Raw genomic sequence first — 21,219 nt, 5'->3', positions numbered from 1 at the left:
CTCAGATACTTTGCCTGCAGATCTGCCTTTGGAGGTCGGATGGTGTTGACTTTTGCTCAGTAAGTTCTTATACTCCAATTAGTTATGAACGAGAGAGAGAGAGAGAGAGAGAGAGAGAGACTCTTTAGACTGATGGATGGATGGACGATTGAAAAGATAGATGGATTATTTGAGTCAGTATGATGTGAATATAAAATATCTACCTACCAATACGATATGATGATGTAGTCAACATATAATGTCTACGTATCATTACGATATGATCATGTGGTCAACATATAATGTCTACGTACCAAGATGATGTGATCATATAGTTAGCATATAATGTCTACTTACCAGTACGATGTGAGCATATAGTCAGCATATAATGTATACGTATCAGTACGATATGATCATGTGGTCAACATATAATGTCTACGTACCAAGATGATGTGATCATATAGTTAGCATATAATGTCTACTTACCAGTGCGATGTGATCATATAGTCATCATATAATGTATGCGTATCAGTACGATATGATCATCAACCCATACATATGTATGTAAGTGTTAGACACGAGTCTCAAAATCATTATTTTTCCTTATGTTATCATTAATTTCAATTATTATAATAAAATATATTACTGAAAGAGTAACACGGGACGAGAAAGTAAATAACTGATAGTGAGATTTCAGGTGTCATAAAATTGTAAATTATCTCTCCATCTTTATTCACCTGCAAAGAACTTGGACGAAAGCAGCTTATCAGCAATCGAGGAATCACTCTGGTTTATCAAAACAATCCGCTGTATTTTCATCAAACTATACTGAGCTGCTTCAAATTGAAATAACGTCTTATTTACAATATTCAAAACTACCTCTTAATTAATGGCCCCTTCATATGCTAATATTTTTATGGGAAAACTGGAGGGTCAATTTTTAGCATACGTACACATTACTAGTGGGTACGCTTTATCGACGATATAGAAATGAAGTGGCAGTATGGAAGAGAAAGTCTGGATGATTTCATATCAGAGGCAAATAACTCCCATCCTTCAATAAAATGTACGGCAGAAGTCTCCAACTCAAACCATATTTTCCTGGACAAAACAACCAAACTCGGAGAAAACAAACTCCCTACAGATATCTACTTGAAACCAACCGACAAACACCAGTATCTACTACCAACCAGCTTTCATCCACAACACTGCATTAGGAACATCCCATATAGCCAGGCACTGAGAATACGCAGAATTTGCTCCGATGATGAAACATTCCTAAAAATGTATGAAGAGCTATCTAAACATTTAATTTACCGAGGCTACGACAGAGACCTGATTGCAAAAGCAACCCAAAGGGCCAAACAAACAAACCGCGATGACCTACTAAAATATGGAAAGAATGAAAAGGCTGATAAGATACAATTTATCCTGACCTACCATCCAGACAACCCCAAAGTAGGTACAATCATCGGGAAACACTCGTTCATCGTGGAATCGTCGGACGTACTAAAGTTAATCCTCCCGAAGAAACCTATAGTAGCCTACCGGAGACCCAAAACCTCAAGGACATCCTGGTCGGAGCGAAGGTAACGGCAGTCACTTATCAAGAAAATCCTAGTCAATCTGGCCCGAGTGGCAATAAAATGTGCAAAACGTGTCAGCATATGATAAAGACCAGGATAGTTTCTAGCACAGTGACTAGAGAAAAACTAAACATACATGGTCCAAACAAAACGTGCAAAACAGAGAATGTAATTTATCTCATCACATGTAACATCTGTATCATTCAATATGTCGGAGAAACTGAAAAGCTACACAGAAGGATCAACCTTTATATATCTTATTGGATGACAAAGAAGCTGTACAGAAGCCCGGTCACAGAACACTTCTCCTCCCCTGGCCACACTTTCAGTGATATAACACTTATTGCAATTGCTCACAACTCAAACTGGAGTTCTAAAACCAGGAAAGAAAAGGAATCTTCCTGGATACTCCGCCTTAGAACATTGAAGCCAGGCGGTTTAACCCAAACCAGAAGATTAGAAAAAGACCGCCATGAACAAAAACAATTATCTTTTGCAGCCGACACATTTTCTTTTAAGTAATTCTCTAAATTTACCTAAAAGCGTATACTTACTACCAGAACAACAAAATGTCATTATGGCTCATTGATTTCCAGGTCAGTAAAGATATTTTTCCAGCATCCGCAACAAGTTGAAATAAACTATTTGAAACATAATGAATTCAAGGTTTAGTTCCTGTAGAAACAGCTATGTCAAATTTTGGTAACACAACGGTTTTTCTGTTTTTGTGTGTTTGTCTTGTGTATGTTTTTATTTGCCTTTAAAAAGACATTAAGAGTCGAAATCGCTCAGGCTAGTTAGATACTAGTTTTGCACTCTTCATTGTCAGTTTGTTGTATTTACCTTAATCAGTCCCTGACGCACGTGATCCCTTGCTGGATCCGGTGCACTCGAACGAACCGCTGTACACAAAGACACACACTTGTCAAAGAACACACCAGTTACAAAAAAAAACGAACTTAATGGACATCAAACAGGGAGACAATAACAACAACTTAGGGGACAAATGTTGGTAAGATACAAAAACACAACAAAAACGATACGAAACTCTTCTATACTGCACACATAAATAGGTATGTTGAACAACTCAAACGTTAATGCAGTAAGTTAAAAAAGAACTTGATTGTTTTCACTGAGCACTGTTTTCTTATAAGCTGTAAAATTGATAGTGGACTTGGATTAAATAATTAATTATTGCAGAAACCCAGTAGGGCTGTCATATTTGCAGTTTCGTTGTTCTGTTGTTGTTAGAAGTTAAGACAGTGTCAAAAGTAATAACTACATAGCCACAATCCTCAACAACTGTGACTCATTGTGTTTCAAAGACAAATTAGAATCAAAAGGTTTCGCTTTGGTTTTTGTTGTAGAAGATTGAACTACAGAATTTTTCCTGCAGTTGTGGAAACTTAGGTTGTATGTATTTATTCAATTGTTGACATTGGCTCCAAATACAGAACTGATGTTATTTTTTTTGTGGACGTTTCTGTCCGTAAATTCATGTACACTAGCGACACGCCAAAAGAAATGACACGATTGATAACTGCAGAACACCTTCATTTATTATCTTTTAAATCGGGACAGATTAAATTGTTTTATGTATGAAATGATATTCTCTTAAATCACAGTAACTACGTATCTTTAATGCAGTCACGTTCTATTTTATGCAAAGGAATGAAGGCTTTCTTGAACTCAGTGGCTACCAGTTCCATCATCTTGGCATTCCTGAACTCTGTGGCTACCATTTCCACTATCATCACATTTTTTAACTCAGTCGCATCCAGTTCCACCTTCATGACATTCTTGATGTAAGAAACATATTCGGTCACTATGATGAAATGTCCAGATTCCAAACAGTTTCCCTTTTAAAATCACATCGAACGGAGGAGAAGAAATCATTATATGAAAAATATGATTAAAGCTACGAATAAACAATTCGCTCTGAACTTGGAAAGAACTGGCAGGACAGACTGGGCGATATTTATTTGGAACTCGTTTACTACTTTTTTAACACATAACCGAAGCACCTGCAATTGTCTAGATGTTGAGGCTGTTATTTACTCCTGATCAGAAATCATTTATGTCAGACTATCCGTAATATGTGTAGTAATGTTCACTGGTGATTGTCATCGCAAGTGACCTTTACATCTGATGTTGTTGTAGGGTTTAACGCCATGTTTCAGCACAAGATAGGTTATACATGGCGGCCAGTTTTAATGGTGGAGGAAGAATCAGGGAAAACCCGGAAAGAACCACCGATCTACGATAAGCTACTTGCAAGCTCTCTCACATACCAACCTTGGCCGAACCTGAGACTCGTACCCACGCAAACAGAGGTACGATGAGCGCTTTAGACCACTTGGCCACTCGCCCCCCCCCCCTTTTTTTTTTCATCTGAAGAGGTTTTCAATATAGTGTAATTACTTTTTGTAGATAATGCCTGGATTTTGTATGGCTATTTGTCACCATTAAAGTTTTAACCTGGGGTTCCTACCTCTAGATATTTTTTCAAAGCTGTTCAAATCAGGTGCAATTTAAGGAGAAAGAAGATTAAGGTTCTCTTTACAAGGAATCATAAGCGTCGTTATAAAAAAAACAGTCATGGTGAAAGAAACGGAATGCAAGTTTTTGCACTGCTGACGATATCAATTCACATGGCTTTTTTATTCGCATTTTAATTTTTAGATTACAGCTATTATGCTTCGTATGCAGAGTGATGGAAGAAATTAACGCAATTTGTCTGACGAAGAGAGCATGGGAAGTATGCTGTACTCCCACATCTCTAATGTCAATAACAGACAGGCTATTTTCATTTATCGCTGTTGCATTCGACGCAATAAAAGTATTAATTATCTACTAGCCTGGATATTGTAGATTGTGTACATGAAGAACTTGTACTGTACTATTTTGTTTATATTTAAAATAAACTGTCCCATTTGTATTTTAGGGCAAATGTGATAGGACTCAGATATGCGTTCGACATCCAAGAGAAAGAAGAATGGTTTGCGGTAAGTAGTTTGAATCATTGAAAAGCTCCTTTACACGAATCATTACTTCAATATCTTTTTCATTATGTTTTGATGCAGTACTTTGTGAAAAGGGTACTGCTTGCCTTCATAACGTGTCCCAAACAACATAAACGTTTCCCAGAGCAAGCTTGTTTTATTTTACAGTTAGACGAGTAAAAGTATCCACCTTAATGGTAATGTAATAGTACACACACACACACACACACACACACACACACACACACACACACATATATATATATATATATATATATATATATATATATATATATATATATATATATATATATATATATATATATATATTGTATTGTATTGTATTGTATTGTGTGCTTGACCTTTGTCAATGACTAAGGGTAGCGTTTTGGCATCCTTTTATGCACGTTTGTAAGTTATAAATGGTATGTGTACTGATATCTGAGTTCAAGGTCAATTAGAAACTTATAATGAATCTGCTGCATTTTATTGTGTCTTTGGTTTTATATAAGGTTGTTTAAACAAAACGTATTCATTCTTATCGTAAGATCAATCTCTGGAATATTTTTTAGCTGTGTTCAGATATAACATGAGAGGAATCATTTATTCAACAATTATTTATTGGAATTACAAAGTAGGCATTGAGAGTTTGGATAAAATCACTATTTTGGGATAATTGTGAATTAATTTAGAGACATTCTGGATTATATCATTGTGATTTATGAAGACTTCTAGCACATGAAAATATTAAAGTATATTAGTACATCAGCACATTTAATACTAGAATTCATTCGAAACACTTTATACCTTTGGACTTATTATAGAACTTTTAGGAATTTTTGGGATTTAATGCACCGTACTTTTCTCTAAAATTATCGTTTTCGTTTGTTATTTTAAGAAATGTATTTATTTGACTTAAATAACTTATTGGTTTCTCTTCTTTCTGTTATTTACTTCAAGACCATACATTTATGGTGTATAAGGGCTTGAAGACGGCTTTTATATATCACATTTTCTTTTTTCATATATTTGTATATATTTGTATATCCGTCTGATATCGTCTAGTACGATATTCGCTCCCTTGAATGTTTTTGCATTAAGAGAAAAGTGCTTGAAAGGTTGTGTGCATATCTTTTTAAAAAATGGTTTTCCTTAAAAGTACATTGATTCAATTCTCCTTAAGGGGGATCGGTACTGGAGGGAGGATCATTTATTTAATAACAAGGTCATGAATGATAACCAATATAGACACTATTCATTACCTCACCCCTTTATTTTATTAGAACCCTGCTTTGTTCTCGTGCATGTCCGTTAAATGTTCAAAATACAAGTATTTACCCCCCCCCCCAAACAATCACAGGAGTCCAAAGATCTAATTTGAAATAAGTTTATTGAGGCTGCAAAAGGCTTTCTTGTCTTTAATACGTTCAACGCTGAACTATGGTCCAGTTAATGTCTTTAACAAAATAGCACGAGGGAGGAAAGTGATGAGACATTGTATTCATATGTTGATTATGGTACATCAAATCTCTTTGTGTTCACATGTTGATTACGGTACATCAAATCTCTTTGTGTTCACATGTTGATTACGGTACATCACATCTCTTTGTGTTCACATGTTGATTACGGTACATCAAATCTCTTTGTGTTCACATGTTGATTACGGTACATCAAATCTCTTTGTGTTCACATGTTGATTACGGTACATCAAATCTCTTTGTGTTCACATGTTGATTACGGTACATCACATCTCTTCTGGTTGCTCACTACTTGGGATAACTAATATTGCGGTTTCCGATATTTGTTTGGATGTAAATTTTTCCGGCGATTAGGATTATAGTTATCAGGAATTATTTATTTCGCTTATCTTTTCAAACATGTATTGGTGCTGTTTAAGACAAATAGAACTTTAATTCTCGTCTGAAACAAAGACGGCCGATCCCTCGTGGAAATAAAGCTATTTAATTAAAACTTGTATTAGTGCATATGATCAGGAGCAGTCCCTGCAAAACTTGTAAAATAATGGAAAGACACAGTCTTGAAAGCCTAGATCAAACATCACGGTTGTTTACTGATGAGTGAGGTGCATATTCAAATTGTGAGTCTCAAATAGCTTTTCATATGTCAGAAGTACAGGACGCACATTATTATGTATATTTAATTTGTGGGTTTTTTTATTTAAAAAATTCTATCATTGTGTGCTATGTTTAATAGTATTTTGGACTTGACCTTGTCCAAAATCAAGTTCACTATGTTCCTCACTAGAGACATTGATGTTGTTTTTATTTTGTAAACAAATAATACATTGTTAATATTTCTCTGAGAGTGTGGGTTAAATATTAGGATCATTATCTTGGTCTGAATCAAGAACATTGTGTTTACCATGTTCGTTATTATAATCAAAGTAACAGATTCTGTCTTATTGAGAACCTGGAATGTTCTAGAAGGGAAAATTCCAATCAGTCATATTATTTCCAGAAAATGCTAATTATGACCAAATAACACATTGTTAATATTTCCCGAAGAGTGTGGGTTAAACACACAGAATATATATATATATATATATATATATATATATATATATATATATATATATATATATATATATATATATATATATATGTATGTATGTATGTATATGTATGTATGTATGTATGTATGTATGTATGTATACGTTGTCTCAATTTGTTTTCTCTTTCACGATTGATATTCGATTCTCACAACTAAACTATCCTTGTAAAGATTGGTTACTTTTTGAACGAGGTAGCGTCACCGTTTTAAAGGCTACAAAACGGCTTGAGAAATTCCTTATTTCATTTTTAGTGCTTAATATGACAATTATTTTATGCTCCTATAGATTGATATTCTTGTGTAATTTGGAGTCAATTTAATAAAATGTATCTTACCTTATTTTACTGATATCACATAAGCAAATGCATAGCATACTAAACTTGATCAAAAATCATTCATTACAGTGATCAAGTATCATTTATTAAAGTAACCAAGTATCATTTATTACAGTGTTCAAGTATAATTTATTAAAGGTAATCTAGTATGACTTATTAAAGTAATCAAGATAATTTATTAAAGTAATCAAGTATCATTTATTAAAGTAATCAAGTATCATTTATTACAAGTGTTATTAAAGTAATCAAGTATCATTTATTAAAGTAATCAAGTATCATTTATTAAAGTAATCACGTATCATTTATTACAAGTGATCAAGTACCATTTATTACAAGTGTTATTAAAGTAATCAAGTATCATTTATTAAAGTAATCAAGTATCATTTATTACAGTGTTCAAGTATAATTTATTAAAGGTAATCTAGTATGACTTATTAAAGTAATCAAGATAATTTATTAAAATAATCAAGTATCATTTATTACAAGTGTTCAAGTATAATTTATTAAGGTAATGAAGTAAAAGCTATTAAAGTGATCAAATATCATTCATTAAAATAATCAAGTATCATTTATTAAAAGTGATCAAGTATGACTTATTAAAGGTAATCTAGTATCATTCATTAAAGTAATCAAGTATCATTTATTAAAGTAATAAAGTATCATATATTAAAGTAATAAAGTATCATTTATTAAAGTAATCAAGTATCATTTATTAAAGTTATCAGCTATTATTAATTAAAAATAATAAAGCATCATTCATTAATCAGGTATAATTTATTAAAGTAATCAAGTCTCATTTATAAAAGTAGTCAAGTATAATTTATTAAAAGTGATCAAGTATTACTCATTGAAAGAAAATTCAAGTAACAGTTATTAAAAGTGATCACGTGAAATTTATTGAAAGTGATCAAATATCATTCATTAAAGTAATCAAGTATAATTTATCGAAATAATCAAGTGTCATTTATTAAAGTGTTCAAATATCATTTATTAAAAGTGTTATTAAAGTAATCAAGTATCATTTATTAAAGTAATCAGGTATCATTTATTAAAGTATTCAATTATCTTTTATTAAGGTAATCAAGTATCATTTATTAAAAATAGTCAAGTATCATTTATTAAAGTAATCCAGTATCATTTATAAAAGGTAATCTAGTATCATTTATTAAAAGTGTTATTAAAGTAATCAAGTATCATTTATTAAAGTAATCAGGTATCATTTATTAAAGTATTCAATTATCTTTTATTAAGGTAATCCAGTATCATTTATTAAAAATAGTCAAGTATCATTTATTAAAGTAATCCAGTATCATTTATAAAAGGTAATCTAGTATCATTTATTAAAAGTGTTATTAAAGTAATCAAGTATCATTTATTAAAGTAATCAAGTATCATTTATTAAAGTAATCACGTATCATTTATTACAAGTGATCAAGTACCATTTATTACAAGTGTTATTAAAGTAATCAAGTATCATTTATTAAAGTAATCAAGTATCATTTATTACAGTGTTCAAGTATAATTTATTAAAGGTAATCTAGTATGACTTATTAAAGTAATCAAGATAATTTATTAAAATAATCAAGTATCATTTATTACAAGTGTTCAAGTATAATTTATTAAGGTAATGAAGTAAAAGCTATTAAAGTGATCAAATATCATTCATTAAAATAATCAAGTATCATTTATTAAAAGTGATCAAGTATGACTTATTAAAGGTAATCTAGTATCATTCATTAAAGTAATCAAGTATCATTTATTAAAGTAATAAAGTATCATATATTAAAGTAATAAAGTATCATTTATTAAAGTAATCAAGTATCATTTATTAAAGTTATCAGCTATTATTAATTAAAAATAATAAAGCATCATTCATTAATCAGGTATAATTTATTAAAGTAATCAAGTCTCATTTATAAAAGTAGTCAAGTATAATTTATTAAAAGTGATCAAGTATTACTCATTGAAAGAAAATTCAAGTAACAGTTATTAAAAGTGATCACGTGAAATTTATTGAAAGTGATCAAATATCATTCATTAAAGTAATCAAGTATAATTTATCGAAATAATCAAGTGTCATTTATTAAAGTGTTCAAATATCATTTATTAAAAGTGTTATTAAAGTAATCAAGTATCATTTATTAAAGTAATCAGGTATCATTTATTAAAGTATTCAATTATCTTTTATTAAGGTAATCAAGTATCATTTATTAAAAATAGTCAAGTATCATTTATTAAAGTAATCCAGTATCATTTATAAAAGGTAATCTAGTATCATTTATTAAAAGTGTTATTAAAGTAATCCAGTATCATTTATAAAAGGTAATCTAGTATCATTTATTAAAAGTGTTATTAAAGTAATCCAGTATCATTTATTAAAGTAATCCAGTATCATTTATAAAAGGTAATCTAGTATCATTTATTAAAAGTGTTATTAAACTAATCCAGTATCGTTTATTAAAGTAATCCAGTATCATTTATTAAAGTAATCAAGTATCGTTTATTAAAGTAATCCAGTATCATTTATTAAAGTAATCAAGTATCGTTTATTAAAGTAATCCAGTATCATTTATTAAAGTAATCAAGTATCATTCATTAATGTAATTAATTATCATTTTCATCACAAAGCAGTATGCTAAACTTGATTACGTTTTTTTGCTTCCCATTATGGCAATGGACCATTCCAACCTCTTGTTAGGGGACGCTTGTTGGATGCATGGGTGCTCGACGCTAACTTAATGTTGACAGAAAAACAATAACATGAAGGATAAAAAACCATACCGAGTGACAAACTTTCATCGGCTTACCCACATGACCCGTTTTGACATATGACCCTGTATATCTTACAAAAAAACAAGGTAAGGTAAGTAACTTCCAAAAACTTCGTTCCATACCTGACCCTAAATCTCCTGTTGCTTCTGTCGTTGAAGGCACACGACCATAATATATGGCTTGTTTCACTTCTGAGATGCCAAGTGGTCTAAAGCGCTCTTCGTTACGGATCACTGCCATCTCACCTCTGTCTGCGGCGGTTCGAGTCTAAGATTCAGCCATTGTGGGTATGTAAGAAAGCTTGCCAGTAGCTTCTCGAGGTTCGGTGGTTCTTTCCGGGGTTTTCCCGGGTTCTTCCTCCACCATTAATACTGGCCGCCATGTATAGCCTATCGTGTGCTGAAAAATGGTGTTAAACCCCACAACACAAACAACACAACTTCTGAGATATTTTTCTATTCCTCGAGCCATCAGTGACTTTTCTGGGTTGCACCAAACTGAAGTTACGGACTCCGAAACATACTAATTGAGCTAATTGTGCCTGCCTGGAAACACTTACGCTCATGTGCATCGTGCTATATTTGGTGAGAGATACGGTGTTTGCGACTCTACGATAATTCCTTCATAAATATAAGAGCGCTGATAGATGTAAAATTAAGTTCCTACTTACCATTAACTCGATTGAAATTTAGGAATCCAGTTCTATGGAAGAATTAAACATATGTCATCTTAAGTTCATTAAATTCAAATACAAAAAAAAAATAAATTAAAAACATAAATACTGTACGGCACACACGTCAACGGTGAAATAGTATTGGCTCAAAAGGTAATGCTTAAATAACACCGATGCATCTGGCTCGTGATGTTACCTTTTGAGCCAATCATATTTCACCGTTCGCTCGCTTATATTATGATAGACACATTGTCCAATGTCAGTACGGATCATGGTTGTAATCTGAGGTAATTTTGTCACTCGGTATCATATTTTTCCTTCAGGTTATTGCGTTTCTTAAACACTAGGATCGCGTCAAACACTTGTCAGTTGAGGACGCTGGAGCGTCATCTTTATTTGACTTGGATTCTGGCATCTGGGTGTTTGGGGGCTGATCTTATGCTATAAGTAGAAGAGTGCGTACCTCCATTGTTGGACTGTCTTCCTCAAATATACGTAAAGATATAGTGTAAGAACTAAATGCTGTATGCGCGACACACCCAGCAAACTGAATAGATTATCCAACAAATATAAAATAGCTCATCTACCGGGATAAAGAACAACTGAATTCTCTTCAGCTTTATTCGCTGAATGCCATCTATGTGCATGTGCATTAATGCCTCTAGTGAGCTGAAGTGTTTCGTTCAGATCGTGGTAAAACTATCGTTACGTGTTTAGGCTCGAATAAACAGTAACACAAAAAGAGGGAAAACAACAAATTTTTTAAATTTAACAAATTAGTTATTTCCCTGGAAAAATTATGAAAAAAAAAATGTAAAAAGGAGTAGAACTTACGGTTTCAAGAATCAAATCTAAAAATAATCCAAGAATAATCAACAATAAAAAATCCAAGAATAATTCACGAATTAAATTGCAAAAGTCCTAATAATAAATGTTCCAATAATTTCAAGTTAGAATCCTGATGGAAAATCCAAGATGGATGACGATGGTGTATGTTGTAGTCAGTACTGTGCTTATCTACAATTTCTTGTAGAAATACAAAAAATGGCACTTCGGCGTTGGAAGTTCAAATTAAATTTGTAAGCAATGTCTTTACAAAATTTCTGTGTACGCACTCCTCGAAATATTTCCAGAAAAAAAATGAATCCATTTGAATCCAACTATAGCTCAGAATCTGGCTATAACAAAATAACTTGACATCAGTGTAAAAAGCCCAAAGCTGTGAAATCTCTCTCTACGAATCTCTATTAAAACTAACAAATACACAGTAATGGAAAAACCTGAATTGCGAAATCGAAGGGGGTGGGGGTCACGTGATAGTGTTTATGTCACGTACATCAAAAATGACCCTTACGAAAGCCAATCATTTTAAAATAAAATAGAACTTGTTTACGAAGGTTGCTACAAATTCTAAAACAAGGTCAGGAATTAGATCAACCCCTGCTGTTTACAAAAGAATGATTCAGGTCAACTCATTTTCTGGAAAAATATCATCTCCAGTGAATAAAGTTACATTTTAATATCATATAATAAAATAAAAAAATTAAAACTGAGAAACAATTAAATTAAAATAAATATTAATTAAATCAGATATATGTAACACTATATTCGACTAGGGAAGCGGTGTAGGGCGATATAAGTTCTTTTTTAGTGGTAGAACATATATAAAGAAATATGGACCTTTTTATTCTCCTTCAATGTTTCATAATTGATTAAAGATTACAAATGTTATGAACTTTTAAATGGAAATTATAAATAATCCTATACTTACACATTTTCAGATATGTTTGATAAAACGGTCAATCCAATTATTTAATAAACGTTCCATTTCAGAAGAAGCAATGTAGGCAAAATTATTTAATGCATGTTCACCACAACGAAACAAGTCATGGAGAATTTGCTTCTGACCACACTTATAATACACGTGACTAAATGCAAAGAAATTATCATTTTATCAATCAAATTTATGTATATGTACGCCTATTTAATACTTGAATCTAATGTTTCCTTCAAAAGACGTTCCATTTATATCACCATTTTCTTATGCTGTGAAGATCAACATGTAACATTTAACGGGAAACGTCGTTTGCTATGAAAATGGTTTTCAAGTAAATTGGTCAAACCTTTCTTCCCATTTCAAGAAACCTTTATGAGACCAAAATGGATAGTTCTATTTTTTGAACACATTTGTAAACTATATCTATCAAAATTAAAATTCGTTTGCGAGTTTGTTGTAGTTACTAACAGTTTATGAAAACTTTAAAAACCAACTAATTACAAATATTATTTTCGTAATTAGGCTAATTTTGTTTAAGTTTCATCCGCGTTGCAAAACTGTTTCAAGGTTTTGGACATTAAGAAATAATTTCCCCCTAGTACATGTACCATGATAGAAACCAAACCATCTTTAAAGGAATAATGATGTATTTGAACGTTATACACGTACTTTCTTTGAACATGACATACGTACAGTCTTTGAATGTGATACACGTACAATCTTTGAATGTGATACACGTACAGTCTTTGAATGTGATACACGTACAATCTTTGAATGTGATACACGTACAATCTTTGAATGTGATACACGTACAGTCTTTGAATGTGATACACGTACAGTCTTTGAATGTGATACACGTACAATCTTTGAATGTGATACACGTACAGTCTTTGAATGTGATACACGTACAATCTTTGAATTAGTAAATGAAAACTATGTAGACACATTGATAGGATGAATTTGATACCACCAGATTTATTTTATAGCTGAACAAAATGAACACAAATAAATAGATAAATGAAGAGATACTAGATTACTTCAATATCTCGAAGTTTTGACTATTTCGCCACTATATAATATTGTTAAACTGTTGCAGACATGCTGAAAGTACACATGTAAACATCGCAAATCTTCAAATAAGATCCTTTGGTCATTTCAAGCTTTTCTAAAATCTCTAACATTCACCATTTCGAAACGAAACTTTAAACGTAACTGCTGATCAGAAATTATATGGACTTTCTGGCATTTCAGAAGAGATACAATTCAAGGCAAACTTGGGGGACGATAAGGTATACAAAATAGCGCACACTTAAATGTCAATAAGCTATATTTATGGGCAATTAAAAATACGCGATGGGCTAACAGAATTGCATACACATAGGTTATAAAGTGAAGTTTCTTCCTAAAAAGCTATTTGAGTCCCAAAAGATGCATCAACAAAATATTGCGGGCATAGGTGATTTTTAGGGGTGGGTGGCAAAGAGTTCCAGAATAAATATCGGGAGTGGACAGGTTCATACAGTATTGTTAATTATTTGATCTCTTGTAGGATTTAGATTCGTATTAGAATTTATTTGTCTTGTTCATTGTTTTTACAAAATGAAATGATTTAATTTACTAAAAGGAGATGGGTTATTTTGTAATTTGAAGCCGATAACAGATTATTTAAGATGAACACGTGACCCAAACAAAAGAGGCTCAGACGCTAATGATTTATCTACATCAGGTTACTTTTCAGATCAGAAAGAAACAATGATGTGTAGACATACTTGAATATTTACGTTCTCACTCGCACTTCTTTTGAACCATTGAATAGCATGACTAATGTGCAGCGATAATTTTGGATCGCCTGACAAATGTTTTATTGCAATGTGTCGGGTACAATTCTTTTTGAAGCCAGGATACTAATTAAACTATTCCAGTCTGTGTTATTATTATTATTATTATTTGCAGTCTTGAAGCGTTGTATGATGCTTAGGAGCCACGGGTTTTGCCGAAAGTTTACCTTTCGTTACTATTTTGATCCCCTGACCTTCGAGTGCAATCGCTTTGCATATGGCGGATGCTACGGAAGCAGGAACAACTTTCTGAGCAAGGAGTCCTGTGAAAGCAGATGCACACCCCCACCGGTGGAGACCAATGTTTTTACTGCAATCACCTTCACTACTACCACCACTGCTACTACTTCTCCGACTACCACTACGACTACTCCGACTACCACTGCTATTACTCCGACTATTGCTACAAATACTACTACAATTATTACTACTCCGACTACAACTAGTACTCCTACTACTACTACTGCTCCGACAGCTACGATTGCTCCAACTACTATTGCTACACCAATTACTACACTTAATACTACTGCTTCTACTCCGACTACTGCTGCAACTACTCCGACAAATACTACTACTACCCGTACCACTACTGACACCCCGCCTACTACAACTTCTACTACTACTTCTACTATTCCAACTACTACTATTATCCCAACTACTACTACTACTACTCCGACTACCACTACACCTGGTAAGTCATCTTCCACTTCTTCTTGTTATCATTATTTTTATTATTATTATTACTCTCTCTCTCTCTCTCTCTCTCTCTCTCTCTCTCTCTCTCTCTCTATATATATATATATATATATATATATATATATATATATATATATATATATATATATATATGGGGGGGGGGCAGTGGCCGAGTGGTCTAACGCGCTCTCCGTTACGGATAACTGCCATCGCACCTCTGTCTGCGTGGGTTCGAGTCTAGGATTCGGCCAATGTGGGTATGTGAGAAAGCTTGCCAGTAGCTTCTCGTGAGTCGGTGGTTCTTCCCGGGTTCTTCCTCCACCATTAATACTGGCCGCCATACATAGCCTATCATGTGCTGAAAAATGGAGTTAACCGCACAACAACAACTCTCTCTACACACACACACACACACACACACACACACACATATATATATATATATATATATATATATATATATATATATATATATATATATATATATATATATATATATATATATATATATATATATATATATATATATGAACCTCTCAGTTGTCATACCAGTGTCTATTGTGGAAACGATCTAAAGGTGCTTGAAGGTGCTTTGCGCATAATTCTCGAGTACTGGCTATTTTCACATGTTTGTTGGCTAACACCAATGCTTCATTTTCTAACTTGATCCATGTTCTACGTATTCAAATTTGTTTTAGCACTCAATTAGCAAGTAAAATATAGCAGGTTTATACAAAAAAAGGAAGTACCGGCAAAATGACTTTTACGCCATACTAAATACATTTAATATATTTGACACTTTAGACGATTAAGACAGTAATTAAAAACAACAACTTACGCATTCAGGAATATTTTCTTTAATGTTTAATATAACTTGTCCGCATACCGGAAGTAGCATACTGTAGATGATTCATTTTCTCCAAGAGTTTTGAAGAAACGTAGTTCCGTGGACATCCTTGATTCTGCCTTGACATTGTGTGTACTACTAGTACAGGAGGCTCGTGGATATGTATTCCCTATACAGTCTCATCATTTGTTTCTAAGTACTGAACTTCCCACTGTGTCCAACGCCTAATAAATCGTATGTTAATCTAAAATACCTTCAAAGATAAATACACGGTGATGTTCTTGACAGTTTATCCAGCACTTTTTGAGAGGAATAATTGTAAACAACACAATGCAATGAGTCAGTGATGTCACTTCCGGATCAGCATCAATACATTATTACTCAATATGCACTGTCACTGAATTGCATGCAGACAATTATATACATATGTTCCCATTCTAAAGAATAAACAAATACAAAGAGTACATACATTTAACTCTTGTATCACCAACAAAATTAAATCAGAGGTAATAATTGTGTCCCGAGTCCATATGCACTACTGGAACAGAAGACATAAAATAACACACAGCAAATCGTTCAAAGTGGGTGTGCTGGAAAGATCGTAGGATGGGCTGGAGAGGATTATATATAGATTTAATATATATATATACACAAGAGCTATATTAAATAAATATGGTTGTCTGGGATTATAGACTTTCATTTTCCTGTTTCCCATCGCTTTTGGCTCGCCTCTGTGTGATATGTGAATGCATTTATATGAAATGATTGTCAGTTAATTTTTTTCGTGGTTCAGCAATGGAAATTTTCTGATATCTTTTAAGACCTTAATTTACAGTTCCCCGAAAGGCTTATCCATTATTTACTTCCCTTACACAAATAATTATAAACTGTTAAGCTCGTTCTCTCCAGCCCACCCTCCGATCTCTCCAGCTCGCCTTCTTCAACCCACCCTATGATTTCTCCAGCCCACTATATAAGCTCTCCAGCTTCCCCTACCATTTCTCCAGCTCGCCTTCTTCAGCTCACCCTATGATCTCTCCAGCCCACTATACGAGCTCTCCAAGTTGCTCTATGAGCTCTCCAGCCCACTATACGAGCTCTCCAAGTTGCTCTATGAGCTCTCCAGCCCACTATACGAGCTCTCCAAGTTGCTCTATGAGCTCTCCAGCTCGCTTTATTCATTCCAACCTATGATCGCTCCAGCCCAATATACGCTTTCTTCAGCTTGCCTTCTTTAGCCCACCCTATGATCTCTCCATTCCACTACACGAGCTCTCTAGCATCCCAGACAATCCCCGCATGTCGCTCTCTCTGGCTCGCTCCACGATCTCTTCAGCTCCGCCTATCATCTCTTTAGCTCCTCCTACGATGTTAGTAACATATGGGGTCACCCTAGCGTCAAGTGGACTTACCATGCAAAAACAGTCGATTCACTCTGACGTCAAGGGGAATTTAACATGGGAAATTTTAACATGGATGGAACTGTAGAGCGTCAAGGGGAATTGAACATGGAAATTGAACAGGACCGGTACTTTAACGTCAATGGGACTTTAACGTTAAAATATGGGGTTTGCACTTTGTCGTAAATGGAAATTGAACATGGGAATGTCACCTGGATGTCAATGGGAATTGAACTTTGGGTGACGTCATGAGGTTTATAGGGTCAAAACATTTTATAGGGATTTTAATGTATTTGTAAGGACAAAGGGTAGATAGGGACAAACATACAAATACACATTTAAACACACAGAAAAGACGACAGAAATGTTCTAAAACAAACCTCACAGAGAGAATAATGGCTCAAAAAAGAAAAGTCTATTGTATGGGTTCAAAACATTTATTCAAGTATATACATGGGCTCTCTGGCCTGTGCTTTGGTCTAAGCACTATCCATTTAATACATAAACATTTCTACATCAAACAAACCTATTTACTAGTTATTTAGTTCTTGGCTCTAGTAAACCTGTTTACATTTAATGTTCATTTATAAGAAAAAGCGAACACAAAACAAGTAACATGCAATCAAATAGGACAAAGTTCATGTTTCTCTCTCTCTATTCGTCTCACACGTTGTTAAAAATCTGGTCAGCTAGCACTTGTGTCCCAGCGTAGATATTTCCCATCACTTAATCCGTTTCATTCATAAATCGGCTGTTATATCCATCGTGCTAGGTACACTTATCAGTAAGCAGATCAAGTGCAGTCATCGTCTTCTTCCCATGGAGGTACAATGTATACCATATGAATGGTTACTTTTCCTTCGTTGATGTCAAATTTTCCTCTCATCGACTGCACGTCTTCAATAGCCCTAAAACGTTTGGACGAAGTTATTTCTGCAGGTGTGCTAAATCCGAGACATACAGGTGAGTTCAAACTGTCGCGATACATAGATAGGCTCAAACGACCTCGATCTTTGACTTGGCAATGACATTTGAGTTCCTCTAACAGTGAGTCAAGTAGGTCCGTAATGAAACCTGCTACTTCCTCGGCTGAAATGTCAGACGCGAAGTCTCTAAATTTCACCGTGTAGGTGTAAGTTGTCGTTCTAAATTTTCTTGAGGTCGCTGTCTGAGTCATTTGGATGCTAAAATACTCCTGTAGGTCTACTGAATCCTTTCCCTTCTTGGACGCACTTTGCTGTGACGGTATGGTAGTGAAAGAGGTCAGTGATGTTTGTTCCTTCTCTTTTTTCATCTGCGTAGAGTGATTCATCTTTCTCGTTGCTTGTCCTCGCAATGAAGTGTCGTTCTTGGAAGTCGTCCCTTTTTATACTGGGTGATATCAGTATGTCCATAAGGTAAAGTTTTGTGGTCTGGAAGTTTCACTAGCTGCACGTAGTTTGTCATGGCGTTAGTACATAAATAACTAAGATGTGTTACTGCATTGGTGATGTGATAGTGAGGCAAAGAATCACACCCGAGTTTCTCGTTGGACTTGAGTCTTACGCTGTATACTTGCTGTTTGAAGGGATTCATTTTTTCTCAATTGGTCTTAGTAGTGACAATGAACTGTTGGTCTTGGACGTTGTCCTTTTTTATATGCTGACCAATATTGATGTGACCGTACGGCAAAGTAAAGTGGTTGGGAAGTCGCACTCGCTTCTGGTACACGATTTGATAGACTTTTTCTAAGGGTCGACTGACGATGTGGTGAGTGGGTAAACGTACAATCTTGTTCGGCTGGTAGGTGGTCACTTTAAAGTTTGCATCCTCTCCAGACCTGCAATGCTTCTTTCAATACGCCAAAGTTGACCACACGACTGGTACGATAATTCAGAGTCAATCCTTTCACTTTACATTCTGTGTGCACTTCTCCTTGTGGGTCCCGGTATTCGTAGCCGTAATTTTTAGGACCACCACTCGCGAAACTTAGAATCTTGTTGTCAGGATGTTCGTCTGTCCAGGCTCCTAAACGGTCTCCTTCGATGTTAAGGTGTTGCTGACCCGGTCGATCGATGTAGATGCAACTGTCCGTGTCAAAGTACAGGTCGCGATCCCCTAACAGTTCTAAAGCTTCGTACAATTTTAAGCGAGCATGAGCTGTCACGTAAGCCGCAATGATGACATTTCCAAAAGGGTCGTCTTGTACAAAGTCCAGATCTTCTTCGTAATTGACCAAGATTAAATTCTCTCGAACGACGTCCACGTGTTTCATGTATTTGGTTTTGTCGTGAATCATCTGGAAATAGCGGGAAGGTTCTGTCAAATATTCCGTCTTGGGTAAACACGGTCGTTGTGCCATTTTACCCCACAAGCAATTTAACATCACTTTGGCAAACGATCGCCTGCCTTCGTTTTTCTCGATGTGGTCTAAAGTGATGCCTTCTTGGTCCCTTTATTTCTCTTTGAATTTTATTTGGTCTTCGGGAGTGTGACACCAGGAAGGATAGCCGCTGGCTTCTTGCTTCAGTTTCAAAAAGGCATCCACGTAGTCTGCGAAAATGCCTTTCTGAGTAGGGTCACCCTTGTGGTATTGTTGTGTCTTGGGAAAGTGGCAAATTTCGTACACTTCTAACAGTTGGTATCCCATGTCCATAGCTTTGAACAATTCTACGCTGACCCAGGTTCCCGTCAAGGCCCGTTCTTCCTGGGTGTGCTGACAAGGCTGATCTTGGTTGCACGTTTCGGCACAAGTACGGCACAAGGGAAACATCAGTTTGCCTTGACAATGGTGAGGTAAGACGGGATGGTATAGGTTCGTGGGAGGCAAAACTTTGCACTTGATCAAGCCTTCGTATTGTCGAATGTTGACCAGGTCGATGTGTTCCGTCAGCAATCGCGGGTGCCCTGTAGGAAAGTGACAATATTTGCACACGTAGGGATACAGCGAACACACATCCAAGTATTTGATTTCTTCTCCTTTCTCTTCGTCGGCTTGGTACAGCAAACAGGTGGCATTGGTCCTTCCTCCGTACAAACTATCCCTCGGGTTCAGGGGGTCCATCAGCTTGTAACTTTCCACGACACGTTTAAACTCGGGATCGATTTTCAAACGGTGATCGTATTCGTGTTCCCACATTTCCACCACTTGGTATCCTTGCTGTTCTAACTTCAAGCGTCGCTGACAAGTGTCCTGGTACAGGTCTTCCATGGTCCGTTGTAAAAACTGATTTTTAGTGTCACGGTCAGGGTAGCAGACGGGACATCCGTGAAATAAGCAACCGTTAAACCCATACACGATCTTGGGGTTTTTTAAGTCCCAGCCATCGACCGAATACGTTCCGATGGTCCTTTCGCCTCCTCCGTTGCGGGCATGCTGAATCCATTTGCCTTCCTTGTCGCACAAGTAATGTAACCAGCGTAGGGCTTTGACCGAGTATTGACGCTTGACATAGTTCGTCGTTTGAGGACTGATGACAGCCACGGTCTTTTGAGGCATGAATCGTTGGCGGTACACTAAGGAACACGCTTTGGCAATGGTGCAAGCTTCTTTCAAAGGATCGACCCCTCCGTGTTCCATGAACAGTTCTCGAAATTTTCCACAGCAACGTCGTAAAATGTCCACGTCGGAACGACAATACTTTAACATTTCTTCCTGAAAGTCGAAGGGGTCAGAGGCATGAGCCTGGTACCAAGCGTAGAAATCTTCTCGTTGTTCGGTACGCATGTTGTCGGGGTCGTAATAGTGAGCCTCAGGCAAATGG

At 35.0% G+C, this 21,219-nt stretch overlaps 1 protein-coding gene across 1 annotated transcript in view; it reads left to right on the top strand.

Annotated features, from left to right (window-relative positions):
- Positions 1–21,219, top strand: part of LOC149776240 (uncharacterized) — a 49,235-nt gene continuing 28,016 nt past the window's right edge. The window contains exons 1-3 of the mRNA XM_089942279.1: positions 1–59; positions 4,510–4,570; positions 14,649–15,224. Coding sequence (XP_089798405.1) covers positions 4,561–4,570; positions 14,649–15,224 — 586 coding nt within the window. The 5' untranslated portion in view covers positions 1–59; positions 4,510–4,560. The remainder of the gene's footprint in view (positions 60–4,509; positions 4,571–14,648; positions 15,225–21,219) is intronic.

Source organism: Sinohyriopsis cumingii, chromosome 18 (assembly GCF_028554795.1).
Source record: "Sinohyriopsis cumingii isolate HCF-2022 chromosome 18, ASM2855479v2, whole genome shotgun sequence".
In the NCBI taxonomy this organism is placed as follows: domain Eukaryota; kingdom Metazoa; phylum Mollusca; class Bivalvia; order Unionida; family Unionidae; genus Sinohyriopsis; species Sinohyriopsis cumingii.
Note: the sequence above shows the minus strand (reverse complement) of the source record. Positions and strands in the feature narration are given on the sequence as shown.